The 27,947-nt window shown below is 37.5% G+C and overlaps 5 protein-coding genes across 5 annotated transcripts; 2 read left to right on the forward strand and 3 right to left on the reverse strand.

Moving 5' to 3' along the window:
- The first annotated feature begins 2,728 nt into the window (after positions 1-2,728).
- Positions 2,729-3,735, forward strand: LOC135674010 (basic helix-loop-helix protein 80-like). The gene is made up of 5 exons (XM_065183421.1): positions 2,729-2,839; positions 2,929-3,096; positions 3,261-3,326; positions 3,444-3,512; positions 3,589-3,735. Exons 1-5 carry the CDS (start codon positions 2,729-2,731, stop codon positions 3,733-3,735), a joined length of 561 nt encoding a protein of 186 aa, XP_065039493.1.
- A 1,612-nt stretch (positions 3,736-5,347) lies between these two features.
- LOC135674543 (uncharacterized) lies at positions 5,348-6,720 on the forward strand. The gene has a single exon (XM_065184488.1). It carries the CDS (start codon positions 5,457-5,459, stop codon positions 6,354-6,356), a length of 900 nt encoding a protein of 299 aa, XP_065040560.1. The 5' UTR covers positions 5,348-5,456; the 3' UTR covers positions 6,357-6,720.
- Positions 6,721-13,372: 6,652 nt separating this feature from the next.
- On the reverse strand, positions 13,373-14,326 carry LOC135674011 (CASP-like protein 1F1). The gene is made up of 3 exons (XM_065183422.1): positions 13,884-14,326; positions 13,687-13,789; positions 13,373-13,600 (listed from the first exon to the last, which is right to left on the reverse strand). The coding sequence occupies exons 1-3, from the start codon at positions 14,324-14,326 to the stop codon at positions 13,373-13,375; spliced, it is 774 nt and encodes a 257-aa protein (XP_065039494.1).
- Positions 14,327-16,578: 2,252 nt separating this feature from the next.
- On the reverse strand, positions 16,579-17,016 carry LOC135674012 (zinc finger protein KNUCKLES-like). Its single transcript, XM_065183423.1, has one exon. It carries the CDS (start codon positions 17,014-17,016, stop codon positions 16,579-16,581), a length of 438 nt encoding a protein of 145 aa, XP_065039495.1.
- Positions 17,017-19,254: 2,238 nt separating this feature from the next.
- LOC135674544 (pyruvate dehydrogenase E1 component subunit beta-1, mitochondrial) lies at positions 19,255-26,073 on the reverse strand. The gene is made up of 15 exons (XM_065184489.1): positions 25,968-26,073; positions 25,671-25,725; positions 25,516-25,572; positions 25,058-25,138; positions 24,956-24,982; positions 24,753-24,815; positions 24,496-24,582; positions 23,386-23,511; positions 22,172-22,305; positions 22,009-22,081; positions 21,841-21,906; positions 20,083-20,121; positions 19,889-20,013; positions 19,698-19,812; positions 19,255-19,590 (listed from the first exon to the last, which is right to left on the reverse strand). The coding sequence occupies exons 2-15, from the start codon at positions 25,719-25,721 to the stop codon at positions 19,522-19,524; spliced, it is 1,113 nt and encodes a 370-aa protein (XP_065040561.1). The 5' UTR covers positions 25,722-25,725; positions 25,968-26,073; the 3' UTR covers positions 19,255-19,521.
- Between the last annotated feature and the right edge of the window lie 1,874 nt (positions 26,074-27,947).

A 27,947-nucleotide genomic window follows, 5' to 3' on the forward strand; every position in this document is an offset into this window, starting at 1 on the left:
GGCTTTATTGCTAATCCCCTAAAAGCCCATATAACCAAAGCCGTAATTCCTGGAAATCAATAAAAGCACACATAATAATGCAAAGAAATTAATACTATTAATTTAAGTTAGAGATAATTCTTTAAATAAAATTCAAGTATAAAAAAATTCATATATTGGTCTCAGATTTGGACATTAGGGTTTCTTCTACTTGTCACTATATGATAAATAATACAGGACTAACATTTTAATTAGATCAAATATTATTGCACAAAAAAAATAGTTCATAATATTGAAGAAAATTTAAATCATTTCTTTGTTGTTGTGTTGTCACATAAAAAAAAGAAAATTCTCCTAATTTAATTTTATTGCATAAAGAAGAAAATTTATATTTATTTCTTTGATACCATATTATTGAGCCAAAAAAGAAAGTTTACATCATTTTATGGAAAAGCAAAAACTCCATTTAATTTCTTCACTATCACATTGTGAAAAAAATAAATTATTTATTATCAAAATATTGTGAAAAAATATATCATGTAAAAGAAAAAAAAATTGTACCATATCTTTATTATCATATTATTTTATGAAAAAGATTGTTCACACTATTTCTTTGGTAGTATGTTATTGTGAGAAAGAAATAATCATATAATTTATTCGACATCAAGTTTTTGCATAAAAGAAGAAAATTACTATCATTTATTCATTATTTTATTATTACACAAACTATAATCTCTCGGTGTATATTAACCCTTCAATGAAATTTCAAATAAAAAAACGAGTCAAATACATCATCATTAAATTAATATTTTAAATATAAAAATTATTATATAATATTTTTGAACTCTTATATTACCGTCCGAAATATAATAAATCATAATTTTTTAAGGAATTCAACTGAAAGAAAAAAAAATGCAATCAATCAAAATAATAATACTTCATGTGTTTAGTAACATAAAGAATATAATTTTAAAGATAGCATCAGCAAAAAATATTTGCCACATCTTCCTCAAAATGCAAACAAAAGGTCACCTATTAGGAAGAGAAAATTGATCTGCTACAACAGTGGTAGAAGTAAAACTTAGAATGCCAGTGCAAGGACAGGTGCATTTAAAAGTGATACCATGACATCTTCCTTGTTCTTAGGATCATGTAGAATTTTTTTTCCTTACATGAGACATGGATATGAGATATATATAAACATAACCAGAAACTTTGGTAACATTTGAAACATGCAAAACAAAGGTAAACATGGAGTAAATTTTGGAATATAAAATTAAATTAACAGTATAAAAAATGTAAATTATACAGCTTCATGTTTGTCAACTTGAATTCAATAGGATGTCAAACATAAACATGTCAAGCAAGTTGAAGCATCCATACATCATCATTGCCATGTATGAGGCATAATCTGTTTACCTTATATAATGGTGTAATGGCATAATTCATGTCTGAATCATCCATATATCTGTTTAGCATAGTTCAACATTTGTAGAGATGCAATTTCATAGAATCAACACCTAAAGTAGGCATAATCTCAAAAGCTGCACCCCTGAAGTCCTAAGGTTAGCCAAACATGCAAGTATAGTCACTTCAATACTTGATATTTGATGGACTTAAAAACTCAAGTTCTCAAGTAGATAAATAAAGAGATATATAGATAAATATATGTGGGAAAAAAAGAGATGACAATCCTTTACTCAAGTAGAGAAATTACACTCTTTTGATGTAGTTTTCCTGAGCTGATACATAGAAAGTTTGAGTAGATAAGCAGCATATTTATCTCTCTTGCATGTAGTTTCCAGATTGAAGGAAAAGGCAAGCAGTACTCAGGAATAAAAGCTCTGCTATGTTTGGTTGAAGTGAGTAACAGGGCATTGAGTATTGGTAGTTGGCAGTGGAGCTGAGAGACCATACTCCCAACATATTGTCAAAGGCAATTAAAAGTGAAGAGTAAAGAAGACAAATGAAGAGACTGGTGCTCCTCAGAAACCAACTTCTGCATCACAAGCTTGAATGTGTGTTTCCTCAACAATCACCTTCAGCTTGAAGTGCTCAGCTTTTGTTTTCATATAAGTCTGCCTGCTCATTGTTAAACTATTGATGTCAAGGATGGAAGAGCCTCATGTTCAACAGAGATATCCAATTGTTAGCATTAAGACCACCCAGTTTCGAGAGTGAATTATGTTGGAAAGACGAAGAATTCCTCTACATAAACTGAGATGATGTGGTGGGAACAGTCTGGTTCTATTCAATTATGTAATAAATGATGGAAACAATATGTTGGTTGAGAGGTGACATATTTGAATCACTGTGGATATAGTGAGCTCATGAATTACAATTGATTGGCTTTTCTAAACTGTCAGAAAGGTTAATCTGAGACGTTCACAGTGAGTTACTAGACAGAAGTTAAAGGAGAATGGTTAAGAAGGCCTACTTGCCACACTATACAGTCTTTAGTAGCTCAATCTATTGAGTTCTGAACACTGCTAAAACCATGTATTAGCAGACAATGAGAGGAGCTGAGGCCTGCTTTCATCTACTTGCTTTCCTTTTCCTTTCAGATTTCATGATCAATTCGTCTGCTCTGGATCAGATACCACTGTTCCACAGCCAGATGGCCTGAGGAAGACGAGCAACGCTTGCTCTTTCTATATATACTTCGGCTCAGGCTTCAGCAACTGATGCGAAGGCCTTTGAGAGCTGAAGCACCCTTGACAGTGCTGGAAAGCATCTGTCAGGGACTTCAATGGTGGTTGATCACCATAGTGCTGAAGAGTTTCCAACAATGCAGGGTTCTCTGCAGAAGAAGAGAAAGAGCAGAGATGTCATTTGCCAGAGTTCTGAGCAGTCCAATGAAGTAAAGGGAAATTGCAGAAAGTTCTCTTAAATGGTCTGTTCTGAATTACTCAAAGCTCTTTGTTTGACATGTCACTTTTTTGTCATTAGGACACAGAGGAAAGAAAGGGCTGCAGACAGAAGAAATCCACAGAAGAAACGAGCACACCTGACAGAAAGAGACAACGGACACAGGTGAGCGGAGAGCCCCCAACAGGATACATTTATGTGAGAGCCAAGAGAGGTCAGGCAACAGACAACCACAGCCTTACGGAAAGGGTAATCCTCAACATAACTCTCCTGTCTTGTGCATCGAACTCACTAAGCATCCATAATTCACATGTTGTTGGAGCTCAAAAAGCTAAACATAGCAACTTCGAATTCTGTGCTGTGCGTGTGCGTGTGTGTGTATGTGTGTGTCACAACACTTGAATGGGCATCAGGTGAGAAGGGAGAAAATAAACCAGCGGATGAAGCTTCTGCAAGGTATTGTCCCTGGCTGTGACAAGGTACAATGCTCATGTTCCTCGGTGTTCTCTCTGCTTTTCCTCCTTTCTCAAGAATAATGGAGGTGATAACATCGCGAGTATTTTTGCGATGGATTGCTTCGTTTTCGTGATCAATAGATTGCAGGAAAGATCCTTCAGCTGGATGAGATAATAAACTATGTGCTGTCCTTGCAGCGCCAAGTTGAGGTATATAGTCAAAACAGTTGCCTGCAGTTTATCATGCTGAAACTCTAATGGAAGTTTGGAGATCACCATTGTGCAGGTGCTCTCCATGAAGCTGGCTTCCATGGATCTCAAGTTCCGCGACTTGTTTACGGAATCCATTGGCTACGTAAACCAACAGCAGGTGATGAGCAGAAAGAATTATAATTTCCTGTTAGATTGTTGTCCAAATGGAGAGCACAAATGATGGTGATGGATTTGGGATCATTCATATCAGGAAACTGGAAGCATTCCGCGACTCTCTGTGCCAGTGCAATCTGTGCTCCAGAGCAGTGCAATTCAACAAGTCGCTTTCGATGAGGCCACTGGAAACAGCATCTCACATCTTTTGCTGCATGGAGGAGGAGCCACAGCTTTGCCTCAGGTTGTTTTACTGCATGGTCAAACCTTCCACCTACTACTCAAAATGACACAGGAATTCCTTCTGACACTACCAGTTTCCTGTGGTTTCAGGACAATGGAGCATGTCTCCCCATGCAGGTGGCTGATCAAAGACATGAGCTCTTCAACGAAGTAGTCCTCAACAACATCTCTTTCTTTCCAGTGAACTAAATTATGGAGAAAGATGACCTCATGAACAAGAGGTCATGGGCAGATTGTCTTCCTTTAAACCCACCTTAAATTAGGTTATGGCCAATGGCTTATCACAGAATCTGCTCTGGAAAATCTTACAATTCATAACACATGTATCCGTATCAAAGAATACCGCATATAAAAATAATTAAGATTCTCCATCATGTTTGCATATTTGATTTATCACTGCAAGATTGCCTCATTATTGACACTATTGCTTCTCATTTGAGTTCATCACACTTAGAAATATTGTTATGCTGCTGATGTAGGACCCAAGAGTAGTCATATCCCACCAACATAAAAGCAACAAATCACAGTTTTTGGATGTAGATGTAGATGTTGATTCATTGCTTCTTGCTAATTTTCATACATCTTTTTCCATTTGCTTGTTTTTTTGGAAGACATCACCTTATCCATAACAAGCTTGACTATTGATAGAAAGATTGGGACTTGAGCATGAGTCCTTTTCTTCAATTGATTTGATATAAATGTTCTTTTAAAATCATCATCAAGTATTTGTTTTGATTATTTCCTTTGTTTTTTAAAACTTTGAGCTCTTTGTCCATATATTTTAGAGGGCTAATTATATATTACACTTATAATTAGTTATATTTAGTATCGAGATTTTTATACTTTTAAAAGTTATATTGAGATTTATATACTTATATTATAGGGAGTTAAAAAATAATTTTACAAGATTAAATATTAAGAAAGAGAAATTTTATTACATTAACGAATCGAAATGCTAAAGATAACTAATTATAAAAAATATATATAATTAGTTTGATTTTAGAGCTAGTAATGATAGATTATTTTCGGATCAATTCTTCAAATTATTTAAATTGCTTGGACAATTAATTTGAACTATTAATGTCCAAATCACTCAACATTTTATCATCATAAAAATTCATGCCAAGAAATATGAAATTGTGTGCTTATTACTTGCTATCAATTTAACTATATTAATTTTACTTGGTCGTGACTTAGTTCACAAAACCACGAACCCCGTCGCGACGCATTTGACCTGCGCCTTATCCGTCAGTCAACTCAGTCAACACGGTCCAGTCCAAATGCCATATTTGTTCCAATATGCATTGTAAAATCTGCCTTCTAGCAGCATCATCGTTTGGCCACGTATCCTGCAAGCAATTCAATGCCGGCCTTTTGGCCGTTCGATGTGACCGCCACCTTAGATCCGATATAAGTTGTGCAGGGGAAGGTACGTCAGACGAAGACAAATTCCCTCACGGTGCCCTTTTGGACACTCAAACTACATACGGCTTCTCTCTCCTTCTCTCACTCTCGCATTCTCTCGAACAGTTCGCGGTAGCTTCGATGGCAGACACCGATCCGCCGGAGCCACCATCTAACGGCGGCGCAGCTGTACCGACGGAGCCTCCCGCGGGCCCCTTCACCGGTTCCAAGCGGCAGCGCCGCCCCAGCGTGCGCCTTGGGGAGATAGGCGATCAGCCTGCTGCAATCCCCTCAGATCACCACCTCCGCCGCCATAAGCACTGGAAGGTCACTTCTACTGCCCCCGGAGACCACACAAAGCCCCGACCCTACCACCATCACGCCGCCTACAGGCACACTTCCAAGACCCGCCACCTCACTGCCCTCGCACCCGGCGAGGACGATGGCGCCGACATTTTCCCTCCTCCTCCGCCACCGCCCATGTCCGATGACGGTGCCCTCCTCCCTGTAGATGATAACGTCGACCCCTTCGGCGCCGGGGGCCGGCGGGTCAACCGTGATCCGAAGTCGTGGCGGGGCGCGAGGCGGGTGCGATCGAGCTGGGTCTCCAAGGCCGACGAGGGCATGGAAGGCCCCGACTTCAAAATGGGCGGTGGCGAAGACGCCGCTGATGATGGATTCCCAGAGGGCTCCGGTAGTCCGTCGGAGAGGAACGACAGGAGGGCGGCTAGGGTTAGGGTTTCAGAGAGCAGGGATGCGGGTGTTGCTGTCGAAGGAGATTTCCCCTCCGAGACGGATGGCGGAGATTGGAACGACCGGAATGGGCTGTGGCGATCCGGGGAGGACGGTGGGGTGCGGTCATGGCTGGAGGGATTGGGGCTCAGCAGGTATGCCCCCGTGTTCGAGATACATGAGGTAGACGACGACGTGTTGCCGCTACTGACGCTGGAGGATCTGAAAGACATGGGAATCAATGCGGTTGGATCGAGGAGGAAGATGTTCTGTGCCATACAGAGGCTGAGGAAGAACATGGGTTCATAAAGTGGACTATGAAGTTTGATGAGCAAGGTGACAATGCATTGAAGCAAGAATGGATCTTCGGTGCCTGAAATAATGCTGGTGATCTCTAACTTAAATTCTTCTTTCAGTATTTCTTGGAACCATATCACCTTGCTTGTTATAAGCTAGTGTCTTGGATCCTTGTATATCTAATGCTGTTTCTTCTTTCATAAATACTATGAGAGATGCCTTCCTAATGTAATTTGTTGACATTTTAGCTTCTTAAGTCTTTTATGAAAGCACCCTTGAAATGTTTTTTTAGTAATGCCAAAATTGGAATAAAGTAAATCATTGTATGGAAGAAGGTTTAGTATAAGAATGAAAATTTGTCAACTATTTAGATTCATCTTTTTTGGATCAAATGTCACTAATGTGGGTGCTGGCAAAGTGTTGTTGGAATTACTTGTACTTTTACCCAACGAGTTTGTTGTGTGGTATAATGTGTTTAGTGGCCAATCTACGATTTATTAATTTGGCATTGTTATTGTTTTGAAACTTTTGATAGTTATACTCCCACCTATAATATCCATTTGAAAAATATATGCTTTGTTGGATGGTGCACTGTTATTTTTATTTCATGACCAACTTTTGTCTTAGTTATAAGCCTATGCTCACTTGTTATTGAGATTCTTTATAGTTCAGTCAACTTATATCTGCTCCTCTAAAAATGAATGCTTGATATATGCACAAAAGTGGTAGATGTAAGAAGATAATATGTTACATTAGTATAGAATATGAGTAAACAGCTGAACTTTGAATGAGATACAAAAGTGTCTGCACTTAATATAAAAGTCAAGTAGAGGGATAAGCTTTACTCTAAATTTTATTTTGAGTTTCTGATAACCAGCTTCTTCTCATATCATGTAATTGGGGAAGCTTTTGTAGGAAAGTTGTTAAAGCATGCATCAATGGCTATTATGGAAATTTAGATATAATTTGATAGATGATCGAATGACCATGTTGATTTCTTCATCAAAGTCCTTATAAGAACAGGGAAAATTCAATTTACTTGTAGCTGGTTTTTATGTGGCAACTACAATTTTTGAACAGTAAATCAAGTTTGTACTGGCTTCTCAAACAAATAAATGAAAAGAACTCTTTTTGGAGATTCAAGAGTCAAGACAGTAGTTAATTCTTTTTCTCAAACCCTCATCAGTGCTCACCCGCTCCTTTCTTTTAAATTTTGATGACTAACCTAATATATCACTTTGAACTTAGTTCCAAAAAGTATGAAATCTTGTGATCTCGAAAATTCTTGGGTGTATAATTAAAATATATGTATAAAGGATCCTGGAAGTAAGTAATATAGTTTTCTTGGCTTTCTGTTTTATTAAGGAGGGGAGTTAGATAAAGGTTTTGTTCATGAACTTGAAGCAGGACAGTTAAAGCAGAGAAGGATGTCAAGAGTGTTGTTTTCATTGTCGTATGCTCCTTAGGTTAAAAAGAAATCAAAGCCTTGTAAGACCAGCTATATTTTTATGATTCAAAATGTTTGGCAGTTAGGAATTTTCCAAGATCAGGATCTCTAGATGAATGTGTGGAGTTGCTTGAAAAGATTAAGAAAAAAATATTGACATTGTTAATGAGTAGTTAAGAATAATTCCTATTGAATACAATAAGAGAAACTTGTTTAAGGTGTTTGGTCTTGAATATGACAAAATGTAACAATTTTGAACTGAAGATAGTACTTTCAAACCAAGTTCTTCAAAAAATTGGGATCAGCTTGGTTATGTGATTAGATCAGGTGGCCAATGTTTTGGCAAAAAATGATGATCTAAAAACAATATATAAACATAAAAATTCAAAAAATGGGAAAATTGGAATCATATATGGTAATGGAAAGTTTAAAAAATTTAATTGATTAATAAAAAAATGGTATGAGAAAGATTTTTATTAAAATAATTAATAAGCATTTGAAATTTTTTGATTCGGTTCAATGACATTCTCAAGCTGTTGTTTAAGTTGATGCAGTCCGATCTTTGACCTCTAGTCGTAAATATCTATTAACTTTGGTTGATTAGTGATGGAATAGGTGTTTCCAGTTGAACTGGAATCAATGAGCTTTTGAAAAACAATTGTTGAACAACTTATGTCTATATAGATTCTGTGAACCAGAAAATAGAATTTTTGCTACACTGTACACATTGGCTATAGCTGTGGCAGGAAAAGAGAAAATGAAGTGGAAGATGGCATCGTTGGTATATTTGACCACCTAATTTGCATTAACTAACACATGGTACACATGTTCAAGAAAACTTATCCGTATGCATGAAAAGAAATACATTCATGTATATGCATTACATAAATCTATACATCCTTTTGATTAAGATATTAATGATATGTGACATATTTATTTATTTATTTATTTATTTTGTTATATCTAATTACTTTTACTTTGACAAAATGTAATACTATGTGTACAAGTGTTTTTTATGACAATTTTAACATTGAAATATTAATTTTCTAAATTTACTATGGAATTTTCACACTATATACATATTGAGGCTACAGCTTGGGCCTTGGGGTCAGTTTATTGTCTGGGATCACCTATGGTATTGGGTAATTTGGAGCATACAAGGAATACACAGCAAAAGATGGTAAAATAGGTAGGATGAACAGGAAGAAGAAGGCTTATGAGTTGCACAATTGTTTTCTCTCTCAAATGGAGCCCATTTGTGATGCTTGTATAGGATATTGTTCTGCTCTTATTTGGACTCCTCAGAATTTTTCGGATAGGAATCAACTGCCAATGGGATATCTTTTTTTCTTTTTACTAGTTCACCTATCTTGTATTGGAAAAGTTTGAGTCGGTCATGATTTTGTTTATGCAAACGAAGTTACAAACCTTGGAAAGTGAGGGGCTATTTGGTCTTGACTTTTTCATCCACTATTGCAGTTGAGGAAATTGTCACATTTTTTATTGTAATTATCAATTTGTTGCATGGATGCAGCAACAACAATGTACTGTAGTGATTTCTGTTCAGAGGATTCATCTTTTGTGATGAAAATGTCAACCATACCATGCGTAATATGACAAAACGGGCATTGGTTGTTTTAGACATTAGTTTAAAATAGTCCATAGGCTATTTGAACTATTAGATACTGAAAACATATAACAGCCTAACATGAAGGTAGATGCAAAAGATAGAATAAGAAAGAATAATACATGGCTTGTTGTTCAAAGATAGAATATTTCTCAAACGGATGTAAAGTGCCTTTAACGAGTTGCACAAGCCCTGTGCCACGGAACACTCTTCTACTCATACTATGGCTTCTTGGAACCTAAAAAGTAGGATGCCAGCTGTAGAAGCCTGCCATAAAAATGAAATAAACTGACAGCCTGTGCAAATGTTGAAAGCTATCTGGTAGCAATCATAGAAACCCTTCAGACTTAAGAATTTAAACTGTTGCAATTATTAGGCTGACCACTGTAGAAGTATATAGATACTGGAGAAGCTCATGGTACATTTTGTCAATAGTGTCGTCTGTATCTGCTCATATTTAAAATCATTTAAATTTTTGTGACCAATTATCCTGAAAGTTTCACTTTACACACATCCCTCTAATATCCAAGTAGGCCTAATCAATTACTGTCCATCTTTTTACTGCTCTATATATAGAAACTATAGGGTTTCTTTCCATATTCATGAGGGCATACACTTTCGTCTTCACGCCTACCTTGTATTTACTTTGTATTTGTGAATCCTTCCTGCAAGTTGCCTAATTTTGCTCCTGCTTGAGATGGATGTTGCTATCTGGTCTTTTCCAGTTTTTGCTGAACTGTGTCTTTGTTGTCATATGAATATGACTGAATGTTTAATTACGAGCTATAAAGCTCGGAACTGCTATGTTCATCGGAAGATTGTAAAATGACTATGTTGTCTTCCTGTTCGTTGATTACCTGCATATCTCATATGTGTGGTATCATATTCGGACCTATATGTTGTTTGCCAGTGGAGACCCTCTTTAGTCGATAGTTTCTTTTTTTATGTCTTCCACATTGTGTAGTTATCGGTGATTGTTTTAGCTGTTAGAAATTATCTTGCATATCAGAAAGTGCATGTGTACAAATTTCCAGTTATACATTCCCTGACTGCATTATTGTTATTGCAAGACTTACTGTTCTAGTTTAGAGAACTGATGTATCTTTCAATACACCAAGCTGATTTGTCCTCTGATTAAAGTACTTTGTTTTTCTGACCAAATATGGCTTTCTGAATCCTCTAATTGCTTCTTTTAACATCTAACCTGCTTTAAATCGGATCAGAATATTCATTAATTGAGTTGAAATCGGTATGAGGAATATAGTAACCAAATTAAGTTGGGAATGAGTTTGGATAGCTAAATTGTTAGCCAGGTTGGGGAATAGGTAGAACAAATTCATGGTTATCTTACTTGCTGTCTTTTCTGAATATTCTTTTTAAGAGTTCACAAGGATTAATTGTGTGCTAATATAGGGCATACCAAGGTGAACTAGAATGTTCCTAAAGAAGGTCATTTATGTTAATTAGCAGCCTATAATTGCCTGAGGACTGGTGGCATCAAACAGAGTAATGTTCAGAAACTACTTAGAAAAATGATTTAGAGAGTGGAAAGGGAATTGGTGCACATTACACAATGTAAAGTAGGATAGTCTTTCTAAAAGCTTTCTTTTTCTGCATAGGATGGATGTATTGAGACCCTATTAAGTATTAAAGCACTCAATAAGATTTCACATCATTAAATTTTTCCAACAAATAATAAGTGACACATTAACGATAATAAAATGCTCATTTTGATATTTCAGTATTAATATATAATAGTGGGATTATGTGACATTAAATGCATTTGTGAATAGCTCTTCATTATTTTCACGTTTCTGGCATGCTTACCGGTGATTCACACTTCAGTTCTCGAATGAGCCACATCAAATCTCTGATTCATCATTACTATATTGTAGAACTGATGGAAAGTTTTAGCATCTTTCAAGCCATTCATTTTTATCCATGTGTATAGAGAAGCTAGTTTCGATGGTAGCTGAATGGCTTACTATGACAGGAATAATGACCAAAATTTAAATTGGGTACCTTCTGCTATTTCTATCTTTCTCTGATTTATGCTTCGAATTTGTCCACAACATTTTGTAGTCATCTTTAATCTATGATAAAAAAAATTCTAATAAAATTGCTTATATATAGTCTTTTAGAGTAATTATTTTTCGCATCTATCCCTCTTGATTTAGGGTTGTTATATATATATATATATATATATATATATATATATATATGACAACCCTAAATCTTTAGATTTAGGTTTCACAATGTGAAGATTTAGGTTTCAAAACCCAAATCTTTGGATAAGTTGTCGACTTCCAACTAATTACAAATTATTTTTCGGTGATAAGTTCTTTCATCAATAAAATTGATGATGAAACAAGATTAAATATTTTATTTTTATAAATATAAATATATATATATATATATATATTTTTTTTTTAAAATAAAAAAAATCTATAATTAATCTACCGACCTCTGAGCTAATACAGGTCAAATACACACAAAATCCACCATACACATGAAAATAATCTAAACCAAATTATTTTGGCCAAAAAGCTACCTAAATGATTCTAGAGGTATGCATGATTTTATTAGAAATCATGCCACTTCCTGATTTTAGCTGACTAATTCATGATCCAGTACACTTATTTTCGGCCTCGGTGATGATATCATTGACTTTGGGTGATGTTTCACGTTACTTTTGCGCCCAAAATAGCACGAGGAACGCATGCATGCAGAAATCGTGGAGTTCTCCCCGTCATCGCCGAGCGAGCGTGTTCACTGTTCCGTTCTCTTTCCGCGCTCTCGCCTGCTCGCCACGCCTGCCCCGTTTTCCTCGTGCCATCCGTCTCCTGCCTATTCCTGCTTCCTCCTCTAAATATCTCTGTCTTGTTCCTCGGGTTCTCGGGACAAACTGGAAGAGGAAGAGGCGGCGGAAGATGTCCGGTACCATGGTAAGAGCCTCCGTGGAGCACGATTTCTTCGGCATCGGCGGCGGTGGCTCCTCCAAGAAACCCACCATGGGGAGAATGAAGTCGTTCCGCGGTAGTCGTCACCTTCCTTCTGATCATCGATCTTTCTCTCCCTCTCCTTCACGTAACTTCTCGATCGACGTCGCTCAAATGAGTATCTTGTGATCCGTCTCAGAAATCCATGGCGAGATCTCGAGGATGAGTCCGGATGTAATAAAGAGCGTGATCGCCGCCTCCAGCACAGCAGTGGAGAAGACGAAGACAGCATTCGCTGCCGCCACGACGCGGCTGCCGGTGCCGAACCCTGATTCTTCTTTCAGGCATCCGAAGATGGACACCGCTGCTCCTGCAGTGGTGGCTCCACTCACCATCTTCTACAACGGGGCCGTCACAGTGTTCGATCTCCCGCAGGAAAAGGTCGGTCATCTACGGTTCCTTCCTTCCATCTTCATCCGAAACATAAACAGGCTGGTGAACAGGCCGAAAACATTTTGAAGCTGGTGGAGGCAGAGATCATCGAGGGAGTTGACGCATCACCCACAGAGCCGGTGGCAAGCAAAGAGCAAGATGGAGGAGGTAAGCTGGCCGATCAACCCACACAGTACTAATCCATGCATACTCATGCAAACAAAGGCGAGAATGAGATGCCAGGAAACTAAGTGTTCCATTCATCTGTTCTTGGGCAGACCTGCCAATGGCGAGGAAGATGTCGTTGTTGCGGTTCCTCGAGAGGCGACAGGGAAAGCAAATATATAATAGTTAGAATTTACGATTTTATTATGTAAGAATATTAATATTTATTTTCTCTCCAAAGAAAAAACATATAATCAAATATTTCATTACCAAATGTCATTAACAGATCAATTATCTCATCACGTCGGATCATCATAACATTTGTGAGTTACAACTACAACACAATTGCCTATCAAACCCAACAAGCTACAGAAAGTGAGGCATCTAAAGAAGAAGATAGAGAAGCACAGAGCTTGGATCAATCACTGTTGCTTAATCTGCTTCTACAGACCGAGGACATGGCACATACGAAGAGGAACAGAAGAAACCCTACGTAGGAACAGGCAATGGAGATCTCAGTTCTTCCACAGAACTTCTCGTAGTATGGGCACACCTTCGTCCACCCAATCTCATCGTTCCCGTACTTCCCCACGTAGCCGATCGCCGCGGCCGCCGATGCTGCGGCCATCACCAGTCCCAGGTTCATCTGCAGTCCCAGGTTCAGATGACAAGCAAATCTCGAAGAGACCTTATGACGTTAAATGTTATTGGGAACATGGAGTTCAGCATCACCAGATCAAATAGGTTCAGCATCCATCCCTCCACCATATGGGCAGCGAAAGGGAGGGACAGCACCGAGTACCCACATGCAATCGCATTGCCGATCACAAAGAACCTGTGAAAGGAAAGGAGATACGAGAGCTCATAAAATAGAAAGAGACGGGCACCGATGCCAAAATGGAACGCATCCGAAACGACGTCTCACGGACTTGAAGGCCGGCGAGGAATTGTAGGTGGCCTTTATCTCGAACCCGGCGACGTTGCTGATCTGCTTGTTGAACCCCATCAGCGCCGCTGCGACGAGGGTGGCAAGAGCGGCCGACGCCTTGCAGACGACATGGATCTTGAGGTACTTGCCACGGGCTCTCTTTGTTGCCTTCTCCTTCTGCTCCCTCTTCAGCGAAGCACTCTCCATGGAAGAACCACCAACGGTGCATGGATCAGGACGAATGCCACGAAGAGACACGAGGGTTGGAGACAGATTTATAGGGAGGGATTGGTGCAGTGGTAACAAACTCGGATCAGTGACTCGGAAATCTCGCCGGCGATTCACGCACAGTTGGCGGCTGGAGAGTAGAGAAGGAAGGCCGGGTTGCCAAATCAATCGAAGCCCACGTAAGTACGTTTCCTCATCGGATTGGAAGACCAACATCCCACGCATCTCATCATCCTCCTCGCCTCACTACAACTGTTGCCATCGATTGCTTCGTCCTATCTCACCGATGTCAAGCTCTATCCATATTGCCATCGGCTTTGGTAAGAGCTCTCCTTTTTCCATGAAAGGAAGGATTACAACCAGACAACAATAATGGCATATTTCTCCTTTATTATCATTACAATTTAAGCTGATGTAGAAGATTTATTGGCCTGATTTGTGATCCACAAGGCAGGCATGCATTGGAGGGATCATATTTCTTTGGTTGGGTTGGGGAAGCTTAATGTATTACAATTTGTGTCATAAACTCTGATTTTTTATGGCAATTTGGGTCCAATATTACAACTTCAGAGTATAAATTCAATATATATGTTATATAGTAAATTATTTTTTTTCACTTAAAATTCTTATCTCCTTGATCTTAATTTGCTAGATAAAACCCGGGCGAATCGGACCCTGGGTAGACCTAATCCTTGGGTTAACTTAACTTCCAAGTAAATCTTAGTCAAACTAGTATAGTAAGTCGATATTTTAAATATTTTTCAAAACTTAATCAATTAAGATCAAAATATATTTGTAATTCAAACAATTTATTATAAAATTCATGTCTAACTCAAGATGAACATCAAAATGCTTGTGATACTTATCTTACCAACGAATTTATATGATTCAAATATAGGGTTTTTTTAATCGGTGTTCACTGTTCTCTTTAATTATACTATTTCTTTTTATTGTCTGTATATATAACGATTGGTAGTGTGTCACAAACATGAATATTGATTCGACACTAAAATTTAATAACCATGAGCTTAAGACTAATCGTTACCATGTAATTATAGTTCTGACGACAGATTGATGTATATATAATGATTGGTAGTGTGACACAAACAAAAATGTTGATTCGATACCAAAATATGGCATATTGATGGTCAGATGAGTTATGTAATTGTTATCAACTTTAATCATAGTCTTGACTTTGACTATTTTATCGAATTCTTTGAGCTTCTATTGATTTAAATATTAGAGAAATCTTATCGCATACATGTAGTTTTTGTAAGCTTTGTATGTGAGAATCTCTAACTTCCAATACTAATAATAATCAGAATATTTTTCTTTACACCATTAAAAGTGGACATAAGGAGAGGATATTATTTAATTTGTAAGATAATGGTTTTCCTCAGGATTTAGAATGGATTATGATATACGTTTCTTATGCATTGATATCAATCGTATCGAACAAAGCCTTATCCATTTTTCTTGTATGGGTGACCAAATACCTTTTAGAAGAAATAGATGAAAATTGCAGATTTATATTTCATTTCAACCATGAATGTAAAAAGACTATCTATATTTTGTTGATGACAAAACATTAAGATTACAAGTTTGCATTCAATCCAAAAATTCATTAATGTCTTTCGAGTCATTCACTCCACAAAAAAATTAAGTTCACAATTTGAACACAAGTAAAATGTAATATTCATGAATTAACTATATTTTTATTTTTTTTAAAGATAAACGATAGACATGAGATTCAAACTCGGGACCTTATAATATATTGTTAAAATTTTTATCGATTAAGTTAGTTAATACATTCAAAATATGTTGGATGAGATTTCGAACCCTCGATCTTTTACAAAAAAATATGTCATCGAGAACCATTATGAGATGGCTTATGAGACTCGCATCCATGACTCTTTTACTCTTCTCTTACAAAGCTTACGCAAAGACGTCATGAATGGAATAAACCCATGTCACTTATTTACCCCGTATAAATACGATAGGAGGAGGAAAAAAACTATCTCGATTACAATACACATTCCAAAAATATTAAAACATATGCTATTGATATTATACATATTTTTGCATAATTTATTCACATCGGTAAGGAAAATTGTTGTTAATTGAAATTGGTTGGATAAGGATTTACAGTGTTATTAAGAGAAATAATTACAATCTATAAGTGAGCAAGAAACATTTTTCCCAATGCAGTAAACTAATGTAATCTCTGTCATCAAAAAAGGAGTAAGAGATTTAACTATATTTTAGAGAGATTTTGATGTCTAATATCCACTTGCATATTTCTTTTGGATGCCAATTAGTTGAAATTACTTCTATTTTTCCTTGAGATAAAGAAAAAAGGAAAACAAAGAAGAAGAAGAAGAAGAGAAAGGCATTCATGACCGTACGTTCACCTGTCGAACACCTACGCTTCTGCTTGTCTCATTCTCCACTAACATTGGGATCTCACTCTACAGATGGAGAGAGAGGTCGAGGTCGGCGGTGGTGGTGGCGGCGGTAGCCGAGTCCTCGGCCGCTGGGTAGGAGGGCGGCGGCACTGAGACGGGACGTTGTGGCAATAAGCCGCCGAAGTACGGCAGTCCCCCGCCATGGCTCGGCACGGCCGGTTCGAGGAAGACGGGCACGTGAGAGGTGCGCGGTGTGAGGTTGGCCATGTAGTATGAGGCGGCAGGCTTGCGGCCCGCGGCCGCCCGCTCCTTCCTGTGAGCGTTCTGGTGACCGCCGAGGGCCTGCGATGTGTGGAACCGCCGGGAGCAGTAGGCGCAGGGGAACATCCGAGAAGGTGCGGCTTCCGCCGCAGGCGGCAGCCCCACCATGGTCCCGACCGGAACCGCCTCCGCCGGCACCTTCAAGAAGTTGTAGTAGCCGTTGCTGCTTGGCTCTGACATTGAGAGGAAGAGGGACCACAGAGAGACGATAGACTCTACGCAGTGGAGGTTTTACTGAGGGTTTAAGAGAGAGAGAGAGAGAGAGAGAGAGAGAGAGAGAGAGAGGGGTGGAGGTTTTGATGTGTTCTTTACGTGGAGCTGATGGTTTGGTGGATGTGGAAGTCCAGAAATGTCCCTGGGCTTGATATCACCTATGCAGCTCTCAGAAGAGCAACCGTGTGTTTGGGTGAAGTGGGAGTTCTTCAAACTGTGTTTACATATATCATTCATCCATGTAAGTGAAATTTTTTTCTATTTTGAAAAATTATCTAAATTTTTAAAATTTTTCCATCTCTTATTTCATAAATAATAATTTTGCTCTTAGCCTCTATCGAACCCACCTCCGCATCTGTCCTGCACCACCATTATCTCCATGGATCTCATCGGTTTTTATCGGACTCGTTCGACCCTCACGTGAGGAAGGAAGAGATGTGACGATCATCATCGCCTCCACGGACCTTGGCGACCCTTATCGAACTCAACCCTACGCACTTCACCCTCATTGTGCTCATCGATAGCCCTTACAAGAGAAAGGTAACGATGGGTTTGACGAAAGCTAGCAAGATCCATGAAGGTGTAAAGACTGTGGGTGAGAACGACAAGGGTGAAACATGTAGAGTCAGATTCGACAAGGTTTGCAAAGGCCCTTGTACTCTCTCGTTCTTTTCAGAAGGGTCGTGGGTTCCATAAAGACAATAATAAATCTGACGAGTTAGAAGGAATTAGAGATGATGGTGGAGGCGACGTAGGGGCAATGCTGAGAAAACGAGTGATCCCACGGATATACGAGTAAAATGATCATTTGGGTGTTTTATAAAAATTGAAGCATTATATAATAATTTTTTAAAAAGAAGAATTTTTTTTCAAAAATAAGCGCTGCACACTATAAATAATTATATTGGATCAGAAATTTGAGAGGATTATGGATAGCCGTTGAAGAAATTAGGAAGCCTGAGATGTCAATGCACGGAGACCTATTCGCGGATGCAGTTAATTTATTGCATGTACTCAATTATTCTCACTTCCCCAGTAATACAGATGATGGTATTTGTCCGCCTTCATCCCCTCTCTTTCTTTTCCAGGCTGTTGCGTGAATGAAGCTCTTGCCATCACCTTTCCACTCTGCGTTGTGTCTGACACTGTGTTCATGATTGATGCAATCAGATTGTTCCCTGAATGAGTAACAATTTAATCTTATACAAATATATAAGGAAAAAAAAACTCTTATTTTTTTTTTTCTTATTCTTCAAATCACTGCTCTGATTTCCATTTATTCATGCAGATTTTTTTTTTCCAATATGAAAAATACTTCTTGGAAGAAAAGTAATAAGGAACTTAGGAACAGTAATAAGGATTTTTTTTGGGGTATATTTAGATTTTATTTTCTATCATAATGGATACGATATGAAAAATATTTATTTTCTATCATAACATATCCTCTTGGAATGATAAAAATATTCAATTATCAATCTTGGATTCTTTCATAATTAATTTTGTTGGTATGGTATTGTGATCTTATTAATGCATATATTATAACAAAAAATAGTATGGATATATGAATTAATTAATTTGATAGTTTCTTGAAACTCAAACTAAGAAATCTAATTTATGCTGCCATTCATAACCTAACAGCCTAAAATATTTCATGGAAATCAAGCTAAAAGAATAATATGCAGAAGTTAACAAAAACTTAGAAGACTTTCACATAAATAACGATAAAATTTATGGAAAAACAGAACATATGCTCAAAGCAAAAAAGATTTGAGGCAGTTATATATGATAAATCCCTGAGTACTAATAATTAATGTCTAAAAGGAAATAACAATATCACAGAAGAACAAGAAACACCATTGGTGGTTCCTTTGAGGCATATTTCCATCAAGTCCTGTATTCCCTGATGCTTCTTACATAGACAGCAAAAGATCCATCAAGAATGACTTCCATCTTGACATGATATATAGACCAAGCAAAGAAAAATACTAACACTGAGCCAAGACAATGAGACTCGAACATTAAAAATGACCTAAGAATATCCAACCTGATGACATTTGCCGCAAAATGGAATGCGATTAAAGTAAAGATGAATGCTATCCACTGCACAAAACCAATGTCATAAACGCTTATCTAATTCAGATGGAATAAGTCGACTAAACAAAACCCAAAAGTGTAAGCAAAAGTTATTGAGAAAAGTTTCAGCCATATCAAGAAAACTTGAGAGTATTCTGGCCTTGTACATTATTAAACAGTACTCAGCAATGTTTCGCTACAGATATATGTAAGAATTTCAGTAGCTTTAGACTTCCAGTCAAGTACTGAAATGAAATATAAAAAGGCCAATAGCATCAATTTTATGCCAAGTCAGATGTATACAGGAGATAACCAAAGGACACACAACATTCATGATTTAACTCCCCCAACTGGAAAGACAAAAGGCAAAAAGGTGACATCAAAAGCAAAACTTCCAAACTAAGCTGCTGCAGCCATGGAGACTGATCGATAGCATGCACGCTTTGCAGCACGTACTATGTCGTCTACCTGCAAGAAACAATTCAAAACCATTATCTCAGACACTAGGTTTCTCTAATAAGCCTAGTTGTTCAAATATTTCAAGCGTGTGCACAAGAATCCAAAGGCATAATAACCTGTGGCACGGCCATCCTCTCAAGATTTGCAGCATATGGCATCGGAACATCAGCTCCAGCAATCCTCTCCACTGGTGCATCAAGATACTCGAAGCTTTCCTCCATAACAGACATGCTACTCAAGAAATCATGGTGTCAGATGTTTGCGTGCACAGAGTGGATGAGGAGTGGAAGAGAGCAAGAGTGCTAACCATATTTCAGCACCTACGCCATGTTGAGGAAAACCTTCTTCAACAGTGACCAATCTGTTAGTTTTCCTGACAGAAGCATTGATAGTAGCTCTGTCGAGTGGTCTAATTGAACGGAGATTTATAACCTGTAAACTAGCTTCTTAGACAATCCAATATGTGGAACATTGCCAAGGAAAACAGGTGTATGAGCTCACCTCGGCACTGATTCCTTCCTTTGAAAGTATTTCCGCAGCCTGAATATATTTCACAAGAAATCGGATATTGGTTTAGTATATAGCGCATTGCACCAAAATTGGGAGGAATAGCATGAGTAATGCCTTGTTAAGGCTAGTTTACAAAGTTGACCTGTGCATATGTTATGAGCAATAGTGAACAAGGTTACACATTATGCCCCTATGAAGCATGGACATACATGAGACAACACAGATATGCTGACATGAGAGTATTAAGAATGCAGCATGCAACACAACAACGACAACCATTAGTATATATGTATATGAGACTTGGTGCCATGGTGAGGTTTCAAGAGTCATAACCTAACCATAGCTCATATAAAGAGGATGGACCAGCAGGAGATTCTTCCCCCTGATCAGAACAGGGGCCAACAGATCCTAATGATTCTGAAACAAGGGGAATAGGTGCCCCATCATATCAACCGCATAAACTGTACTGACCATACAGGAAAGTCATATCAACCCCTCAAGCAAACCCTTGTAGGGAACTCTAAAAGGTTCAGCAAGGTCATATAACATCAGGATTAGCTGCAGCAACATCATGGAACATGATTTGATATGACTTGATGGGATATTTCATGCAAAAAAAAATTAGGACTAGTAGTAAATACTAGTAGCCTCTTGGACATTAGTGGCCATATTAAATGAATCACCATAAAGCCATTAAGGCATGTCTCAGGTATTGGATCTCTATTATGAACTATTCCAAGTGGCAGCTATTGGCAGGTATGTTCTCCTCAAAATTGGACTATACCTTGATAGAAAGGATCATATTCTATCAATTAAAGAATCACTATAGAAATTGTTTTCATTTTAAGAATATATCAGAAGCCTTTGGTTGTGTTTTGAACACCTATAAAAAGTGTAGGCAAGATTTGATCAGTTTTCCTTCAAAAATAAACTTAGAACATGTATAAGGCACCTCTTCCCAGGATGGCTTTGATTATAAAATACAACCTGAATATCAAAAAATTGCATCTATTATCTAAGAGTTGCTGAGATCGAGTATCATCAGGAGTTGCTGGAAGCTATGGTAACTGTACCTCAATACATCTACTTTTCAGCATATGGTTAGCTTAAGCATATGGGTAACATCTCTAGCATCAGTTCATACATCTCTACTTAACCATTCTGCATTTTTTATGGTCAATATTTCTTTTAAGAAGACTGAAATCAGAAACCAAGATGATCGACAGAACATCCAACCAAGATTCGCAATTACTAAGTTGAAGTTGCTGAATCTGCATATGAATAGTCAAATATATTTTTCAAGGGATAAAACGTGCAGTAAGATTTGTTTACAGCGAGTGGCAGATATATCCCTTACAGATTCAAGCCTTCCGAAACATAGAGATGTTCTCTGTAGCCCTTTCTAAAAAGTGCTCTAGCACCATCATATATGTAGTCAGAGAATCAACAACTCATATAGCCCATAACTATATAATAAAGGCCAAATAAGAAAATAACAATAACCAATATACGCAAAATCAACTAGAGAATATGAGTTGTATTGTAACATGGATATATGAAGCAAAACATGTAAAAAGGACAGTGATGAATGATGATCAGATGATGTATAAATGTATATGTTTCCACATAGTGCGCTTGCTAACCTAACACAATGCAATCTCTACAAGCAGCAGCAGCATAAGTCAAACTCTAGAGTCCAAGCTCAATAATGGTTATACCGATCACCCATTATCCTAGTTATTTACGCACCTGCAGAGCATACCCAACCATCTTTGAGAATGCAGTGACTGTTACATGCTTCCCTTCTCGTTCAATCTGTCAATAAGACAAATTAGCAATTAACTGAAATGAAAAGAAAAAAAAACCTGAAATGGAAAGAAACTTTCAGCACATATTTCACCATAAGAAAACCCATACCTTAGCTTTCCCTATTGGAAGGCAGAAACTGGAATCAAGTACTTCAGCTGAAACAGGAAATGATTCTCCATATCTGAAAAGACAAATATGAAACACGAAATCTACATGGTAAGGTCAAGCTTTAATTCATCAAATGATTAACTATTTGATGACTAATACATACAGAAGTTCATTTTCAAGAAAAACAACTGGATCGGGATCTCTAATAGCAGCCTTTAGCAAGCCACGAGCATCTTCAGATGAATATGGACTTAGCACTTTCAAACCAGGAACATGTGCATACCATGCTGCATAGCACTGTAAAAGATCTCACAATTAGCACTCCACATTTCACATCATTAGTCGTTACTGTGATTAAATTCCATATTTCTTGACTACCTTAAATCGAAGAAACCAAAAACCATCTTACAAGACCTAGACTCTAGAGTTTTTTACTTTGTTTTTACAATCCACAAAGTAAAAAAGGTGAAAGAAAAAGAAACTAATTGATAAATATTTTAACCGGGAATGTCGTTTTGCATATCGGATCCATATCACTCGCTGACCACACTGATATGTACTGGTCGGTACCAATGTACCAGTATATCAACACATAGTACACCGGTATGTATTGGTGTCTCAAACAAGAAGAAGAAGAGGAAGGGGCGATGGAGGAAGAGGAGGAAGAAGAAGAAAGTAGAGGAAGCGATGAAGATGAAGAGGGGGAGGAAGCATACTGGGGAGGTAAGCGACGACAAACGCCAACAGTGGGGAGCCATGTGGCATCGGATGGCAATGGCTCGAGAGCCATTCTACTCTGTCTGTGTACAGAGATTATGGCTCTCACTCGTGAGCCCTAATGGAGCTTTGTTTAAGTTTTTTTTTATTTTACTAATGCTCAGAATGGATTGAAGCGAGGGCCATCCGCATACCAATTTGGGCACGGTCCAAGAAAAATGGAGAACCTTGAGTTCAACCATATCTAAGAAACTTCCTCTATCCTTTTCCTCTTTCTATTATTGTGTTGAATGAGGTGAAGAGTGGATAATCATATAAGATTAAGGAAGCATCCAAAGACCAAACAAAAGAGGAAAGACTCTATAAAAGATATTTTAATAGTGTAAGGTCCCAAGTATAATTGAAAAGGCAAGTGTATTGATGACTCTATAAAGCGTAGAATTATACAAATAATATGTTAAATTTTAAGATCAGTGTTTGCTTTCTAATAGTTTTATGCCTAATAAACATCTCTCCAATTGTGTGTTATAGAATCCACAGAAAGATATACCAGATTGATAGATGTTTAAATTGTTAACAGTCCAATGAAAATTCTATCTACATATCGAACAATAATAATTATAAATAATATATTACAGCAGAAACTTGTTCTATAGTCACCTGTGAATGTTGAGCACCAACTCCAGCTGCAGCACCATTTGGTCCTCTAAATACGATAGGGACAGATATCTGACCCGCTGACATGTAGTTGGATTTTGCAGCAGAATTGATGATATGATCAATTGCCTGCAAAGGGCACAAGTTTAAAAGTTTATAATGATAAAAAAAACTGTAATATATTGATATATATTATCCTGATGCGGAACCTACTTGGAACAATGCAAAAGCCAAGTAGGTTCTGCATCAGGATAATTTGTCAGACCTGCTTAATTGCTAGGGTAGTACTCAATGCACTAGGCCTTAACCCAAAGTATCCTAGCTCAATGGACTAGATATACTTAACCAACTTGTGAAGTAGTTATGGTGTATTGCTACTATCATATTTGTTGCTGATCAGGTTTAAATGTGGTAGTTACCAGTTACAAAAGACCTTAACCCATGGTGATATAAGAATATCAACTAGCACATAACCAAGACTGTACAAGAAAACCTCAAGTTAGATTGATGACAACACTATGGCAGAGAATCAAATTATCCTTAACTTGCATTTGATGATAATATGATAGCATAAAGTGTTCATCACTTTTGTGCACCTTCCTGAAGATGTGATTATTTCTCTCGACCCAAACATGGCAAACGACTGCTGCAAATAGGCTATTAAAACAGCTACTGAAATTAGGTTATCAAAGATAATAAGCCCATTTTTTGAACATTCATAACTGCAGTCACAGTCATAGATAAAAAGACTGGTCCGTACCCCATTTAACAGTCAGTGCATCTGACAGTGTCCCAACTGTATAGATAAATAATGACATACAAATTGTTCTTTTTTGTTATATCAGCGATGACCAGAGTGCATATTATAAATACAACGTAGTGTATACTGGTCCAACAAGATCTCTGTAGGGCTACACCAATATTTATTTCCTTGCTCAGATCCACTGATGACATAAATCAACCAGAAAAGTATGTTCCCACTTAATCATCCAATTCTCTGACCTAACTCTTACATACTATATCCTAGCTAAAGTGCTCACTGAGATCTTTTCTTTGGACAACATATCATTTGAGAAATAAACTGATGCACAGATGTGAAATAGCAAATCTAACCTGCATAGAGAAGTTAAACGTCATAAACTCCACGACAGGCCGAAGACCATAATAAGCTGCGCCAACACCAATCCCTGTGAATCCAGCCTATAGAACAGATAGATTCATGAGATGGATGTAGAAATGTCTTGAGTATTGAAAGATACAAATATAAAAGCTTGCAAACAAAATATACATTCTTCAAAATTTATGTCAAGAGATCATGTCAAATTATAATAAATTATAAACAGTAAGAAAAAGATGGCTTTTATGGAAACCTCTGTGATTGGAGTATCAAGAACTCTATCGGGACCATACTTCTCAAGAAGACCCTTAGATATCTACAAAAAAAGACAATTGAACAAGTACAAAAAGTTATTTCATATAAACAAAAATAATGAGCAAATAACTATAAAAAATAATGAGCAAGTAAATAATGGAGAAAATGGAGAAACTCTCAAAAGACAGAGGGATGCCAAACCTTATAGGCACCCTGGTACTCTCCAACCTAAGAAGGTGTAAGATTCGTTAGAACAAGAACAAAGAGGACCCAAGTTCCAAACAATCACTTTTAATGTTTTACCTCTTCACCCATCAAGAAAACTTTGGGATCTGCTGACATCTCCTCATCAAGTGCAGTGTTAAGTGCTTCACGCACTGTGATCTGTGAGAAAGACATAAAATTAGGTTTTATGCTCTTACTGTTAAAAAGCAAAGATAAAGCTACCAAATTAAGGGGTATGTAACCAAGTTCTCATAATCATTTGAGTTATGAGCCAGCAGGAACATAAACTTGTCTTGATTATCAAGTATGTTTAACCAACCATTATTTGCCATTTTTGGGAGAAAAAATTAATCTAATCAAATATGCGAATCAAGACCATTATCATCACCATGACAAGCAACGAGAGGATTAAAGCACAATGAAACAACAAATTGGTATTTGTTTCAAGCTAGAGAAGCCATGGTTCATGCTTTCCTATGATTCATAAGCACATGCTGCCTTTTTTATCTGATTAATTGAAGATAATATGAAATTACCTCTTTCGCTGCGGTCGAGTACTTCTGGGGCAAAACAGATCCAGCAGGCAGAACCCTCTGCAATAATGTAAAAAGGGGAAGAAAATTACACCTGCAATCGAACAACCAGAAACGGCGGAACCACTTAAGCTAGGACAAAGAACAAAAATCTGTACCGTTGCAGACAAGAGTCCGAATCCGAGCTTCCGCCTCGCGACTCCCAACATCTTCCTATCAATCGAAGGCCACCAGCACAAAAACAAAAAGATATTAGATTCATTGCCACAGATACACGAAAACACAACAAGATACGACCCGTTCTTGTATACATGATTCGATCAGCTCAACAAACAAGAAAGGGGCGGGGAGATGGGACAAGACACTCCTGATATCGGCATCAAACCGGAAAATAAAAGAAGGAAACACAATCGGATACGAATCAGACGATTCAAGAGGGGAGGAAAATAGATTACCTCGAAATCGAGAACGGCCAAAGGAAAGATCGGAGAGAAGGGAGAGGAAGACGACTCGGTTTGGTGGCGAGGACGTAAAAGACGCCGCCCTTGGAGTTCTGTATTAATATAGCAAAATATTAATATATTTAAAATATTAATAGCTAATCATGAATAATCATTCTTCAAATATTTAAAATATTTTTATAGCTTCCACCAATTTAGAAAATTAAAATTTACAATAAATTGGTCAAAATAAAACGTCTAATAATTATTATATATACTTGAAGATATCAATTGATAAAATAATAATGATAATGACAATTACATGTATTTATCTACTTCTTATAAAATTATTCTATTTTTATCTTATTAAAGTATGTGATCATGATAAATATATTATAAATATGATTAAATTCTGATTAAATCATCTAATTATGATATAATTTTTTAGAAGACTATCTTGATGGAAGGAACTTTTCTAATTATTTATTTATCTGCTCTCGTCTTTAAATACACAGAGACATAAAAATAATAAAAATAATATAAAATATTAAAAGATTACAAATTACAGCTCTCATATCATTGCACTGATTATTATAAAGGAAAAGAAGATGAGGGAATACATTCTAAACTATACGTAATGATATATAGACCACAATTTCAAATTCTTGGCAGTGGCAGGATGAGTTGTCTAATTCTTAACGGCAGAAATGAAAACAAATAAAAAGAAAAAGAAAGAGTATTTGATCATCTTTCGCATGAACAGTAGTGTTTCATGGTTCAGTGATCCAATGGTCCATGAAATATTCTCAGCAATCATCGTATCATTTTTTTCGGAAGAACAGACGTTGACTTCGAAAATAGAGTCTGAGGGTGCCATTCTCACGTATGGTTGAGGACAGAGGAGTCAACTACAACACAAGCGTCCATTCAATATTTGAAGGGCTGTTTTCTCAGTCACCAACCAATCCTCACTTTCTATTATAGCAGCCAACAGCTCCCGTCACTTACTTTGTTACACCTTCATTTTATATCAGCAGATTGATGCCCATAACGGATCGGCCCATTACGGCCCATAATGGGCAAATGTCTGACCGGACCGAACCGGCCATAACGGTCTGGTCGTTTCGGCTGGACCGTTCGGCTGGCGGGTCGGTTCAACACGTGACGTGGTAGGGTTTTAGGGGAAGCTCGCTTTCGTGGAGAGACGCCGACGGGGAAAGATTTGGGGTTGGAGGAGGAGCCGGTCGAGGACGACGTCGTGAGATGGACAACTCCGCCGAGCTGCAGCGCTTCCTCGAGGTTAGAATTGTTTCATCTTGTAGTGTCCGTAATGTAATGTTTTTCATCGGTTGTTTCTCCTCTTCCTGTTTCTCTTGGATGGTAAGTGGTGTTTAGGGTTGAATGTCGAGGAGCCTTGTAATTGTTGAACGGGGGGCGTATCAGTTGTGGAATATGGGTAGAAGATGTACAATTTGACCTAAATACTCACAAAAAATGTGTGGGTTATTAAGATCAGGGAAAGATAATTTACATTGTGTTATGGCCTGCTTCCTGTAGCAGTTCTGTCTTCGTGTATGCATATATGCCAATTAATTGTTGTTTGAAACTACTCTACTTGCATTCAAATTTATATTTGGTTGAATTGATGTTTCTAATATACTTTAACGTCTTCAGTGGTAGCCATCTTTCCTATTTATTCTCTCTTGCTTATTCTCTAGTAGGAGTTCAGTGGAAATTTTACCTTAGATGGCCTGTTATGTATGAAACTTTTGAGAATCCAGTATTTTTTATAGAGGCTGGGGTACTGGAGGAGCCTTCGGTATTGGTTAGAGAATGAATTTTACAGATGCAAGAAGAGAAATGTAAAGCATTGAAAGTATATTGATTGAAGGCTCAAGAGATTAGTTAAAAAAAAAAAAGATTATAACAGGTAAGTTTGGATTTAAATGAAACGACTGATAGGTTTTTAATAGTCAAGTTTCAATAAATAATTTA

Source organism: Musa acuminata, chromosome BXJ1-5 (genome assembly GCF_036884655.1).
Source record: "Musa acuminata AAA Group cultivar baxijiao chromosome BXJ1-5, Cavendish_Baxijiao_AAA, whole genome shotgun sequence".
In the NCBI taxonomy this organism is placed as follows: Eukaryota; Viridiplantae; Streptophyta; class Magnoliopsida; order Zingiberales; family Musaceae; genus Musa; species Musa acuminata.

Excerpts from the sequence above, each read along its gene's own strand:
- LOC135674011 (XM_065183422.1), bottom strand. The coding sequence starts at position 14,326 with ATGTTGGTCTTCCAATCCGATGAGGAAACGTACTTACGTGGGCTTCGA. Across the intron at positions 13,790-13,883 it reads AATTCCTCGCCGGCCTTCAA|GTTCTTTGTGATCGGCAATG; the intron begins GTCCGTGAGACG and ends TTCCTTTCACAG. Across the intron at positions 13,601-13,686 it reads TGCTGAACCTATTTGATCTG|ATGAACCTGGGACTGGTGAT; the intron begins GTGATGCTGAAC and ends CTGGGACTGCAG.
- LOC135674012 (XM_065183423.1), bottom strand. The coding sequence starts at position 17,016 with ATGTCAGAGCCAAGCAGCAACGGCTACTACAACTTCTTGAAGGTGCCG.
- LOC135674010 (XM_065183421.1), top strand. The coding sequence starts at position 2,729 with ATGGTGGTTGATCACCATAGTGCTGAAGAGTTTCCAACAATGCAGGGT. Across the intron at positions 3,097-3,260 it reads ACCACAGCCTTACGGAAAGG|GTGAGAAGGGAGAAAATAAA; the intron begins GTAATCCTCAAC and ends AATGGGCATCAG. Across the intron at positions 3,327-3,443 it reads TTGTCCCTGGCTGTGACAAG|ATTGCAGGAAAGATCCTTCA; the intron begins GTACAATGCTCA and ends CGTGATCAATAG.
- LOC135674544 (XM_065184489.1), bottom strand. The coding sequence starts at position 25,721 with ATGTTGGGAGTCGCGAGGCGGAAGCTCGGATTCGGACTCTTGTCTGCA. Across the intron at positions 24,983-25,057 it reads TTTTCTTGATGGGTGAAGAG|GTTGGAGAGTACCAGGGTGC; the intron begins GTAAAACATTAA and ends ACACCTTCTTAG. Across the intron at positions 24,583-24,752 it reads TTGATACTCCAATCACAGAG|GCTGGATTCACAGGGATTGG; the intron begins GTTTCCATAAAA and ends TCTGTTCTATAG.
- LOC135674543 (XM_065184488.1), top strand. The coding sequence starts at position 5,457 with ATGGCAGACACCGATCCGCCGGAGCCACCATCTAACGGCGGCGCAGCT.